Source organism: Cinclus cinclus, chromosome Z (assembly GCF_963662255.1).
Source record: "Cinclus cinclus chromosome Z, bCinCin1.1, whole genome shotgun sequence".
In the NCBI taxonomy this organism is placed as follows: domain Eukaryota; kingdom Metazoa; phylum Chordata; class Aves; order Passeriformes; family Cinclidae; genus Cinclus; species Cinclus cinclus.
In genome coordinates, this window is record NC_085084.1 from 808,838 (window position 1) to 821,750 (window position 12,913).

The 12,913-nt window shown below is 39.7% G+C and overlaps 1 protein-coding gene across 2 annotated transcripts in view; it reads left to right on the top strand.

Moving 5' to 3' along the window:
- RASGRF2 (Ras protein specific guanine nucleotide releasing factor 2) overlaps window positions 1–12,913 on the top strand; it is a 112,798-nt gene that overhangs the window by 81,400 nt on the left and 18,485 nt on the right. For both annotated transcript variants that reach the window (XM_062513113.1, XM_062513114.1), the window contains exon 18: window positions 9,723–9,829. In XM_062513113.1, coding sequence (XP_062369097.1) covers window positions 9,723–9,829 — 107 coding nt within the window. The remainder of the gene's footprint in view (window positions 1–9,722; window positions 9,830–12,913) is intronic.

A 12,913-nucleotide genomic window follows, 5' to 3' on the forward strand; every position in this document is an offset into this window, starting at 1 on the left:
AGTAAGAAGGACAGACAGGTTTAATATCTCTCATTTAAGTGATTTAAAGGAGTGATTAAAATGACAACCTGAAGCTGCTACACAAAAATGAATTGTATATATATGACCACTTTCAATTAACTGACTGCACACATCTCTGGTGCTAAATTACCTTTGGCTTGAGTTACTTACCTCCTTCTCTTTTCACAAAGAAGAAATCTTAATCTAAATTGCCGTCAGTTTTAGGCTGGAAAAACTGATCTGTCTGTTGACTAGACTGTTTCTTGGCATCCTCTGCTTTTGCATAGCTCTCACAGTCTGCCTGCAGAAGCAGCCAGACCTTTCCAGCTGCAGCAGATTCTCTCTGAAGTCAGTGCAAAGCCTGCTCTGTTCATTTGCTGCAGGTGCTAAATGCAAGTGCTATTCATCCTTCAGAGCAATTCAATATTCCTTGGGACTCAGAAGTCCCTCCTGGTGCTGCTGCCATGTGCTCCCAATATCTGTCTGCCCTTTGGACAAGGCTTTGTCACAGCCTGTGGGCTCTGGATTGATGGACCTGCCTTTGTGTCACTGTCAACGGAGGGGATCGAGTTCCTTTCTGAATCTAAAACTTCATTTAACAAGGTAGTTATAGGCTACATTCCATTGATTTTTAGTGCATTAGTTCTGTGTATAACCTGTGCATTCGTGAAAGAGGAGATGTACAAGGGGAAGTGTGTAATCCTTTTGCATTGTAAATGTCTGATTTATTTTGAGCTGGCTATTACTGTATTCCTGATAGCTGCCTGAGGTGAAACACCGCAGGCCCTTTCAGTACTTTCTGGGATGTAGAGCTCCCATACCTCAATCTTAGAGCAGCTGAATGCAAGATAAGCAGTGTAGAAATACTTTTGTGAAACTGCCAACTTGGGTAGCCTCTGGAATGGGCATGGAAAGTTCTCTCCTCAGAGGTTCTGTAGGAGTTTGTCAGCTGCAACATAACCCAACTGTAACAGCAAGAGCAAATAATAGAAATGGACCTTTGTCAATTACAGCTGTGGTTTCCAGAATGAAAAATCTCTAGAAAGCTATCTAAGCACTGAGGTTGAGCCAGATGAGTCCCGTGAGCTCTCAGTCTGACACACTTTAGCCCTGCTTGATTACTCTCACAATATTAGAGGGACGAAAACTAGCTGGAAGTAGTAATTCACGTTTCATAGAGATCCACAGTGGGTCTTGTGTGGGTCTTTCCAATCTGTTAAATCAGGCACAGCTCGATTAAGGCTGTTTATTTTAAAACACCTAAATTATAAGGAGAAAGTTTCATGAAAGTTTATAAGGAGAGCTGCTCAGCTTATTTTGGGTTGTGACCAGGAGACCTTGTTCTGCAGTCATTTGAACAACTTGCCAGCTCCCAGTGCGACAATATTTTTGTTTTGTTTGTTCTGGCAGAGGCACTAATTGGAGTAATGGAACGACAGAGCCTGTGCCAAGTGATGGCAGGGAGCTCAGGCCCCGTGTGTGCTGGGAGGGGACACGGTGGCTGCTCCTGCTGCTGCCAGGTGCACTCAGCCTTCAGCTCAGAGCTGGCACTTGGAGGGGCTGCACTGACACCCACAGTGGGATCCTGCTGGGCCCCAGATGGAAAACTGTGTGCAAACACACATGATGCTTTAAACAGATGCAGAACTGCCTTGGCTGTCACTGTCTTGCACACAGAGACCTATATATGGTTCTGCTTTCAAGGGTATCAGCTGTCCTGTTCAGGGAGGATTTCCCTGATTCTGAACAAAGGAGTAACAAAGTGGCTTTACACCATGGTGTGTCCTGGGCTGAAGATTCTGGTGTATGCAGCTGAGTTAGTATGGGGTTTGCCAAAGACTGGAATTAAGCGAGGCTTGTAAGGGAAATATTTGCTTTCTTTTTTTCATTGTGAGAGATTTCCTTGTTACGTGAAAGGCAAGCAAACTGTATCTGATGTGATTTTGAGCTGGGTTCTACATTATGTGCCTGGCTGCGTAATCCAGTCCTGTGCTGTGCTAAATGCCTCAAATTGCATCAGTAGCTACATGCTGACCTTTGGAGACATGTGTATTTCTTCCTGAGTTTGTATAAAAGCATCCATGTCTGAAGCAAAACCAGAAATTGTGTGTCATTTTTTAGTTGGTTTTCAGTGTGGTGCCATAAACATTGCTATTTATAATAGTAATTCTGCACTCCAGTAATTTTCTGGGCTATACCATCTCATTCCTGTACTGGGAAGGCTTTGTGCAACTTCCTCCTTCTGACTCCAGGCATGGAAGAAAACAATTTTGATGGTGATATCCCAAGTAAAGATTAAGATGGTAGTTTATCTAAGCAGTTGGTAGAAGACTGTAATTTTATCTGCTCTTCCTCGGGTTGAGAGTTCTCATGAGAAACTCCAGGGTAGAGCCTGGGGGCACTTCATCTGCTGTCAGAGAGACAGGATGCCATCAAATTGTGTCCTGCTTACAAATCCTGCTTGTGTTCTGACTCTCCCAGTGCCCTGCTTCTGCCAGGGATTTAACATGTTTAATTCCCAGAAAATAAAGTTGTAGGATCTGTTAACCTCCCCATGTTCTTTGCACAGGTCAACCAAATCTTTTTCCTTGTCATTTTTTGTGTAACTAATGGCTCTAGGCAGGAACTGGGGAAGTGAGCACTTGTTCCCTCTTGGGGATGCATTTTGATGAGTTTCCCAGACCCACTGCTGCAGATTCACAGAGGCACTGATGCCTGCACATTGAACTTCCTTGAAGTTCCCATCTCAATTAAAAAACTTCTGTGTGGGAAATATTCACTGAGTAAGTCCACAGCCGACACTGTTCCCTGCTGAAAATGGTTGTGTGACCAAAAAAAAAAAGAAATTTTAGCCCCAAGCAGTGTCCCTTTCTGATGCTGCAGGGCTGTCATGAGCTGCCATGGGTTTGTTTCCAAAGCAGACTGGCCAGGGCTGTGCTGGACATGGGGTCTCTGAGGGCTTGGGGTCATTGGGGGCGGGTGGCCATGCCCTGGCAGGGATCCCTGTTCCAGGCTGCTCATTCATAAATTTTAACAAAAATTGTTGCTTTGCGACTTTAGATAATTTGTTAAACAGTCATTTGCAGTTTTCTTGGACAATGGCTCGAAAATTAAAGTTTTGCTTCAAGTGATCCCTGCTCTGGTAATTAAGGAAATAGGAGAAAATGATGACTTTTTCCCCCTCCAGTTCAGCAGAAACTTAGCATCTTCTTTCTTTACTTATGCATGCCTTTATTTTGAATTAATATCTTACTCTAATTTGTTGGAGGAGCTGGCTACTCAGCTGAAATAAATATTTTCACTGGACATTTCCTGAGTTTCAGAGCTGTGAAACATTTGTTTCCTGACCTATTGCAGTAAATCCTGAGCAGCTGCAGTGGTGAGGGAAGAGAAGTTTGGGAAGGATTTTTATGCCTTTTTTCTTTCATTTCATTTCCCCTGTGCCCAAGTGTGGCATGCATAAATAATATTCATTTAAGCTTAATATTCATAAGCCATTATGACCCAGGTCTGGAAGCTGCTTGTGAGATGGACATTTTGTTCAGACATTTTTTGGTGACTGGTGTGCATCCTGCCAGCTTTTGTTTTTCATGACAGTCAACTCTCTGTTCACAGATGGTCTGAAAAATGATACATTTGTCTCCTTGCAATTATCGCCTCCTTTCCATTTAACCTTTATTGCTATTGACATTATAAAAACATGAATAATCTCACAAACTACTTCCTTCAACTTTAATGAACTAAAGGTAAAAATTCCAAAAACCATTTAATGTGATTTTCTCTTTTTATCTGTACATTATCACATTGTTGTTAACTTTTTTTCTTTGTGGTATGGCACACTGAGCACTTTAAGCATCTGAAAGCTTCCTTTGAATAGTTCTTGAAAAGACTGTGAACATTATGCAATAAATATCTGCTGTACTCCTCTTCATATCGATGATATAGCAAGTTACTAGTGTAGATGAAGTGTCATTAAGGAAATCAAGAGCTAGGGATCATTTGAAATGCAGAAAAACATCAATAGGTATAAATTGCTTATCTTCTCCCAGAAAGATAAGAGATGTAGCAGGAGCACAAGCAAATGTATGAATTCAAAGAAATATCAGCTGCAGTGTTGCCATTCTTGTCACTGTTCATAGCAGATAATTCAAACCTTATTGCAGTGAAAAAAAGAAGTCTAAGGTCTACTAAAGATTTGCCAGTATAATTGCTAAGGGTTGTTCAGAAAGGCTCTTCTTTGTCAGTTGTTCCCTATAGTTTTTTATGTAAGTCGTAGGGAAAAAAAAAAAAACCTGCTGTCACATTGCACATTTGTCATGGTGTTCAGAAACCTGAGAACACAATTGGCAGCAGCAACCTTGGAAATTCAGGATCTTCTCCTTCCTACAGATACATCTATGAACAAAGGCACAAGGTTTGGGTGGTTTTGTGTAAGGCTTCACCAGAAAAAATGGGGAAAACTCACCTAAAAATGAGTTTATCTATGGATGCACACACAAACATTTTCTGTGTTCAAATAAATGTGGTTTTGGAGATGTATGCAAGTGGTTTTGGTTATGACATTAACCCCTTGTTGTCTCTCTTTGCTGGTGCTAGAAGAAGAGGACGGGATATTCTTGTGTTGCTGCTGGGTTTTAGCTTACCAAAACATGCACAGTATTTGGTTATTTTACTTTGAGATGAGTTATTGATTTTAAATAATAAATTGTGTAACTCACAATGGCAAGTATGTTCTCAGTGTTGAGCAATTTTTAAAGATATATTTTTCAAGAGTGAGACTGATGTGCTCTCCCGAGAGAATGTTTCTATTAAAAACCCCAGCAATCTCAAGAGTGTGTGCAAATTATAGCTATAGCAGCAACCTTATTTTTAAGGATTTTTGAAGGACGAATCTTCAAATCTCAATATTTCTTTAAGTTTAAAGGAATATCTTTCATTATTTGTGGTAGTTATGTTTTAAGCATATAATCTCATAGAATATAATAATTCTCAGAGCAACCTTTGAGTTATTACGAGGAGATAAAACACGGTCTTGATCTTGAAGGTATTCTTTAGCCACTTACCTTTCCCTCCCATCCATTAAACTAAAATGATTTTGCAGGACTGATGTATTTTTAGGCTTCTGGATTTAGTCCAAGTTTGCTGCATAATCTTGACATGACTGCTTTATCTCAATGCTGTGTTCTTTAAATTTCTCTGATTAGAAAAAGCCTTTCTAAATCAAGGGTCATTTAAATATAGTTTACCAACCTTTCCCTTAAATATTTTGCAGAAATCAAACACAGTCACTAGGTCTCTATCTGTGTTACAGTATTGTACATCAGCTGGTCCATGTGAATCACTGGGATTTACCTTGCTAAAACCATAATCCCTTGACTTGATTTGATAGTTAGATTGTATGTGTGGCAGAGGCTTTAGGCAGAAGAATCAAATACATACTTGGAATTATTTCTGACGTGGGTGGTTGCAACAGGGATTTTCAGTGGCATATTTCTTAGAACAAAATGATTTCATATGTTCCAAGGACCAGTGAAAGTGCAATTAAATGCCTGAAATGTGTTGGATTCAGGATTGCTCCTGGTTCTTGACAGTCAGTTCTGATGCTGAATTAGTTTGTAACCCTTTGTGGAACAAGCTTGAAGGCTAGCATAGTGAATGATTAAATATACCTCTCTTATAACCTGAGGTAACCAAAAGACTGTGGCTAAATGTCACAGTTAGTGCTCTCAAGCCTCAGATTGCTCATCTAAAAACCCACAGAATGGGTTAGGTAGGGAAAGAAGTCTAAGATAATTTGGTTTCCTTTTCCAGTTTTGCCATTCTTTGGCTGGCTAATGCATGACAGCCGATATCATAAATAAACAAATAAATGGAGGAAGGCAGGATCACTGACAGTTTAGATTTCTTTCCAATGCTAAAATAGTAATTTTCTGTCTTGTCTCTGTGAAGATGTGTGAAACCCCTTTACTTGCTTGAGAACGTATAACCAGTAAGGATGGTAATCTATAAACACTCATCCAAACTTTTGTCCAGTTAAAAAAAAATACAATCCCTTTTTGGGGGTTCCCTGTGCACTGGGGAAGCCTTTTCTTTTGTCCCGCATATATTGGAGAGGCTTTTTCAGTTTCAGTCTGTGGGTGAAAGGTGCTGTGCCCCAGGCCTGGGGTTTGTAGTTGTTTTTTATGCAGGTCAGAAAGCAGCACAGTGATTGCTAAGGTGCCAGGATTCAAGCCAGGCTGAGTGGTGAAGCTGCCCTACAGATCTGGGGAGCATCCATCAGTTTTGATTAATTGTGATGTGCCTGGCGGGCCCTGAATGTTCTCCTTCCACATCCCTGGGACTCTGTGGGGCTGGCTGGGATCTCCCCAGAGTCTGAAGTGTGATTTCTCCCACTGCTGGGTGCTAACACTCCTTCGGTGTGAGATGCCAGGGTAGTTCATGGAATCTGGCACATCAAATAAGCCTCTGAAATGAAGATTTTTGCTGAGAAAGACACCAGGAACTTCATGACTCTGAACAACTCGCACCAGTTCTTGTGAACAGACTTCCCTTTGTGTAGATAAACCCTTAAAAGTGGATATTATTATTATACCATCAAAACTTTGGACAAGTTAATTACTATGGTCAGGAATCATGTGCTGTTATATTAATCTCAGACTAATCTTAGAATGGTTTAGTTTGGAAGGAACCCTAATGACATCTTGTTCCAGCCCCCTGCCATGGGCAGGGACACCTATTGGATGCAGAAATGCTGCAACTGGAGTGAGAGTTTCCAACTTCTTAACTGAAATAGACGAGAAAATGTGCATGTTTAATTTCTTTAAAGTATATGGTGCAGAATTTACCATGATACAAACGTTCCTCTAGGGTGAGGTGGATTTTAAATACTGTAATTTACTTCTCAATCCAGCCCTTACTTTTTAAATCTTTGGTGATAGTGGAAGCTATATAAAAGCTATAGAAGTATTAGCTTTTTAATGAAGTGTTTAATGTGGAGATCTCTGTCTATTCAGCACCCATTTTCTTTTAATCCTTGTTAATAGAGAAAACTATAAAACGTTTTTATTGAAGTGTACAAAATAAAACATATGAAGGTGAGACTGGATGTTTTGCATAACACAATCTGAAGACAAATACATGAACAGAGTGATTAGATAGTATTGAAAGAAGTAATTCAGTGAAATAGCAATGCTGTCAGATTAACTTTGTGTTTGACAGCCTGTGGTAAAAGTTCTGCATCACCATTATGTGAAGATACTATTTGTGGAACCAGTACATATTAATTTCAGCAGATAATGGTGAAAAAACATTACTTGAAAGTAGCACTCACTGAGGCAGCTGCCCACTTAGATGATTAATAATTAGAAATACTGCTGGCATTTCTGATGTGGAAAGATTGCTTCCTCCAGGAGAGAAACAGATATTTACCATGTTTCAGGTAATTTTACCATGGGGTATGGATGTGGGCAGGTCCATCCAGAATCCTAATTAAATTATTTGTTCTTGTCAGTGTGCAGATCCAGATTTGTAGAGGTGTGAAGGGAGCTGGGACAGGGTCTCAGCCTGGAGAAAAGGAGCTCAGGGGGGACCTTGTGGCTCTGCACAACTCCCTGACAGGAGGGGACAGCTGTGCTCACCTCAGGTCTTCTCTCCCACAAATGGAGATCTCCATTTATTGGTTCAACACATCAGCATTAAGTGTGGAAATGTGGGTCTGGGTTAATGTGTTACTTGTTCTCTGCACTGAGCTAATTACTGCTTAAAAACTGATGAAATTCTGAGGAACACACAGGTTTGCTGAAGTGATCTCTGCAGGCTTCAATTTTTTCCTTCCCTTTTTATATATATTTTTTTTTTTTTGTAGCTCACTGAAAACTGTCTCTGTAGGCTTCTTCCTCTTTCCCTCAGCTTACTGAACTTCTTTTCCTTAATGTTACCTTGGTAAAGACTTCGCTGCTTTAATATATAATTTTCATTGTGACTTTCATTGCTGCAATTAAGTGGCTAATTGAACAGTTTATAACATCTGCTCCTAATTGCTTCTGCCACAGGTTAACTCTGAAAGGCACAGAAAAATAACACACAAAACACTGCCTGTGTTACTTTTTGTTGAGAAAAACCTCAGAGATTTTCTCTTTATGGGCAAATGAGACTGCTTGAATAGCTTCAATATTAAACTTCCTTTGATACTGTATCTTAGATGCCATCTACAGTGTAATATGCTGTAGTTTAAAAATGCCCATGAAATGTAAGTGTAGATAGAAAATACATTTGGGGGTTGTGGTCTAACCTGCAGTAAAAGATGTGAAAGTGCAGTTAAACTTCCTGTCTTGCTTATCCTGCTAAAAATACAGAGCAGCAATTTGGACTTTCTGGATTGTCTGTTGTAAGAATAGAGCAAAACTAATATAAGCCTCTACAAAACCCTCCAATGGGTTTATCACAGAATAAATAGAAGTTTAATCTGCCTGTGCTATTTATAATAAAACATAGGCTTTCCAGCAGCTTTTATTAAAAAAACCAAACAACAAAACAGTAAAGTACTGGTCATATGGGAGAGTGTTCCCAGCTGTTCCTGGACTCTGCATTGAATGGAATGGAGTGAAGTACAGTGCAAGAGCAAATCTGACAGAAACTTAGGAAAATGAAAGATTCTCAAGTCTATCTTCAGAGTTATTGTTTTTAAAAAGACATTCAGGGGATTAGTGTAGCAATTTAATTATTATTAAAATAATAATATAATCCTCATTTTAGCATACAAATTTTATTTCTGATAAAGCTACAGCACAATGAAAAGAGAAGCATTAATATGAATGTAGGGAGAAAGTTTCTTGTTTGTTATTAAAACTTAATTCTTTGTAAGTAAATATTGCTCACAATTTTTTTAAAATATACATACATACATATATATATATATATATATATATATATATTGCCCATTAAAAATGAGTGGAGAAATGCTGCATCTGGAAAATCTTAGTTTTCAGGCAGCTGGGTCTATAAATGTATTTCCACAGATCTTCTCATTTTCTTGTCATCCCAGTGGTTCAAAAAAAAAACAAGTGATTTGAAGTGATGATTACTAGAGCCTTCAGTATACTGCTCTTGTGAAGGAAGATTTCTTGTGCTGACCTTTTTCTCCTTCATGTTTAAGCTATTCTCCTCCCCTTGTTCTTTACCGGTTCTGAAATTTACCTGTTTCCCTTTCCTAAATCATGCTGACTTCTCAAATCTGCTTGATTACAGGCCTAGCTTTGGTATGGTTCTTTTCTTTGCTGTAAATTTCTTCCATACTGAAAAAGTTTTTAAAATTGTTCTTTGGTTTTGGGTTTATTTTATTCACTTTTTTATTCTTCCATGCTGAAGGGAGGCCTTGAAATTTAATTGCACAGGGAATTATTCTTCGTCTTTCTAAAGCTGAGTTGTTCAGCTTCAGAAAAGTGAGTTTTTCAGCTTCATTTTTCTAAAGCTGACACCGGGAGGTGTCTGTGCTGTGATGGGCAAAGTTGTGTTGCACTGATGCTGCAAAAAATTTCTTTTGTCCAGATGTTCGTATTTTGCTGTCTGTCGCGCACCTTTCCTTTTATTTCACAGAAATACCCTATAACCCTTCAGTTTACCCACATCACCTCTGTGGCATTCAGTTTGTTTGGTTTTTTTTTTTTTTTTTTTAAGTTTGTGATTTTCCCCATCGTGCTGACTGCAGGTTTGTTGGTGTGCAGGGTTCAACAACTCGGAGCGCACGTGCGACAAGGAGTTCATCATCCGCAGGGCCGCCACCAACCGCGTCCTCAACGTCCTGCGCCACTGGGTCTCCAAACACTCACAGGTATCCCCCCTGGGGGTGGGTCTTCTGGCTATTATCGTGGGGTTTGTGCATTATACACGCAGCAATCACGGGGCAGTCTTAGAGCTTTTATCCCATCAGTGTCATGGGCCTCGTTTTACAGAGTGAGACGCAGGAGATGGTGAGAGCGCCCACCCTGACAACAGCTAAAATGCTCTCGGTTATGTCAGGAAAATTAAGCCACCAACACCAGAGGTTTATGTCCGAAAAGGAGACAGGGGAGTCCTTTTACTTTATTCGAATAAAGGGAGAGGCCATGGGGTATTCTCCTGGGATCTCTCAATTCTTTGGAGGTTGCAGCCTCCTTTTTATCCCAATTTCCCATCCACATTTCCCTCTCTTTGCCCATGGGCTGAGGTACTGGAGAGGCACAGACTTCCCAGAATGACTGATACCCGAGATTCCTCTCTAATGTACAACCCTCCCTTTTCCTTTTTAATTCTTATGGAATTCATGGGTTTTCCCCATTGCTTCTTTCATCTTTCAATATCCAGTGTCATTGATCAGCAAACCTGCAGTTTGTTTGTAAAGGCAAATATCTTTGTCCATCCATCAATCAGTGGAATCCTTCCCATTGTTCCTTTTATCTCTCAGTGCTGGTTTTATCTACCCACAGCTTGTTTGTAAAGACAAATCTATCACCTCCTCTCAAAAGTTACAAAGCCTTTTAACAACTTTCTAGCCAATTAGCAGAATATTAAAAGCTGACAAGCATTTGCTCAGCCCAATTAATAAAGCTACAGGTACCTCTTGTTTTGAACAATGCTTGCTTGTAATACTTTAAAACAATGGATAAACAGTATTAAACTTACATATTTCTTGCTGTCTTGCTATCTACCTCGCTTAACATATTCCTCAGGCCTATCTCTACACTGCTCACAGCCCTGTTGTTTTTTCTCCTTGCATCTTCAGCATTCTTGCATTTCTCCATCCTAAGATTTGCTTTCACACAGCTTTCTGAGAATTTTATCCCTTTTTTTTTCTCTTTCCCTGGAGCACACAGGAATCAATATCTCACTCTGCTTGTGCCACAGCCAGCCCAGCCCAGCTGCTCTGCTTGTGTTAAAGTGCTCATGTTCTCATGCAGAAGTTTATTCATTTATTGTCATTTATTTTCATTTATTTATTCATGGTGAATCATGCACAGGAAACCATGACCATGGGCCTGGCAGCACTGGGGTCTGGTTTGTGGTGGCAAAATGGAGTTGGCAGAGGAGGGAGGGGAAGAAATCCAAGTGTTTTGTGCAATATCATAGATAAAAAGCACCCTTTGGGCTGACAGGTGGGAAATGTGCTTGGTGAATTCAACATGGATGTGGAAGAGTATTGAAAATGGGAAAAGGGAAGGGGAAGGGGAAGGGGAAAGTTTAGGAAAGTTGGAAAGGAAAGGAAAGGAAAGGAAAGGAAAGGAAAGGAAAGGAAAGGAAAGGAAAGGAAAGGAAAGGAAAGGAAAGGAAAGGAAAGGAAAGGAAAGGAAAGGAAAGGAAAGGAAAGGAAAGGAAAGGAAAGGAAAGGAAAGGAAAGGAAAGGAAAGGAAAGGAAAGGAAAGGAAAGGAAAGGAAAGGAAAGGAAAGCTGAGAGATTTCTGTACACCTTGTGCAGATGCTGCTTCATGGCACTTACAGACTGCTTTGTCACTTCATGCTGCTAATAAAGGATACTTCATCTCAAAAGCTAACTGCAGCAATGTCAAGCTGTGTGAAATCAATTCCCTTTTTCCCATGTGAAGGGTTTAATTTTCATAGAGGCTAAGTTTGCTAGAGAATTAACTCAGTAAAAGATGTAAGTGGGAAAACTGGTTTGTTTGGAAAGCTGAACAGCCCAGAAGAGATCACTAAAATCTCTCTTGCTATCACAGGAGTTATTAATGATTTCAAGTTACTGGGAACAGCCTATGTACACCAAGTTTTGACTCCCTGTTAAATTAAAGTCAGAATCAAGCAAATACGGAGCTGAAGTAGAAGTGGCAGCAGACTGTTATTACAGTTTTGTGTTACTCTAGGTACTTATTGTGTTCCAGTTCATATTAAATATCTTCTATGACATGAGTTGATCCTCTATGCTAATTAAAATTTATGTGATTGTGGAAATGTGGAAATTTCTCTCTACATTAGGCAATATCTACAGGTAGTTTCACTGATTTCTTTTGCAGTTGCTTTTTCATCATGTTAACAATTGGTATTGTAAAAATACCAATAAATATGTGAAGAGGACAAAGGTAATGAGTAATACATCATGGTGCATTTTGAAAGTGGAAGCTGTTACCTGCACTCCCTGGCCTCTCACTGCCATTTATTTTTTCCATGGCAGAGGTGTCAAATGTTAATTCTTTAGCTCTCCTAGTCCATTGCTCTTCCAATATAGCAATTAATTTAAAATGCAAGGGCTTTGGCATGGAAAGTAAGAAATGCTACAGCAGCAGAGCATATAATCAGCTTTTTGTGTTGTTTACTTATGAGACCAGGGAGAGAGAAAGGACAGGCCCAAACAAACAGAGAAGTCTGACTAGTTGGTGCCAAAAAATATGGGACAGGACTACTTTAAGGAGGACTAGTGAAGAATTACTGTCTGGCCAAACGATGTGAAATGTTTGCAGTAAAGATGTAGATGGGAGTGCAGTAGCTCCAAGCTTATTTTACAGTTTCAGCACAAACTGCAGATCCTGAGCCACCTGTGTCTGGTGAGGAAATCCTTATTCAATTTCCAAAATGACAAAGCAATATAAGCATTGGAATTCTTTAAGAACAACAGACCTGCCAAAAATTTTTGCATATTTTAAGGTATTTGCATTATTCTCTGGATACTCAGCAACCTTGGCTGAGACATCCTTCATCTTTGTGAGCAGCCAAGAGCAGGTTTGGTTCTCAAAAGAAATGGCAGGTTTTATTCTAAAAAAACTCCAAACAAAATTAAACCCCCATCTTACAAAGTAAGTGAAAATAAGTTGATGTCTGGAAAGATAAATGTGCAATCTTGGTATTTTTTTCCCTCTACCTGGCTTTGAATTTGTTTTTGCTGCAAAAACTCCCAGCACCAAGTGGGCAGCTTTTCTTTGTCCAGAGACTG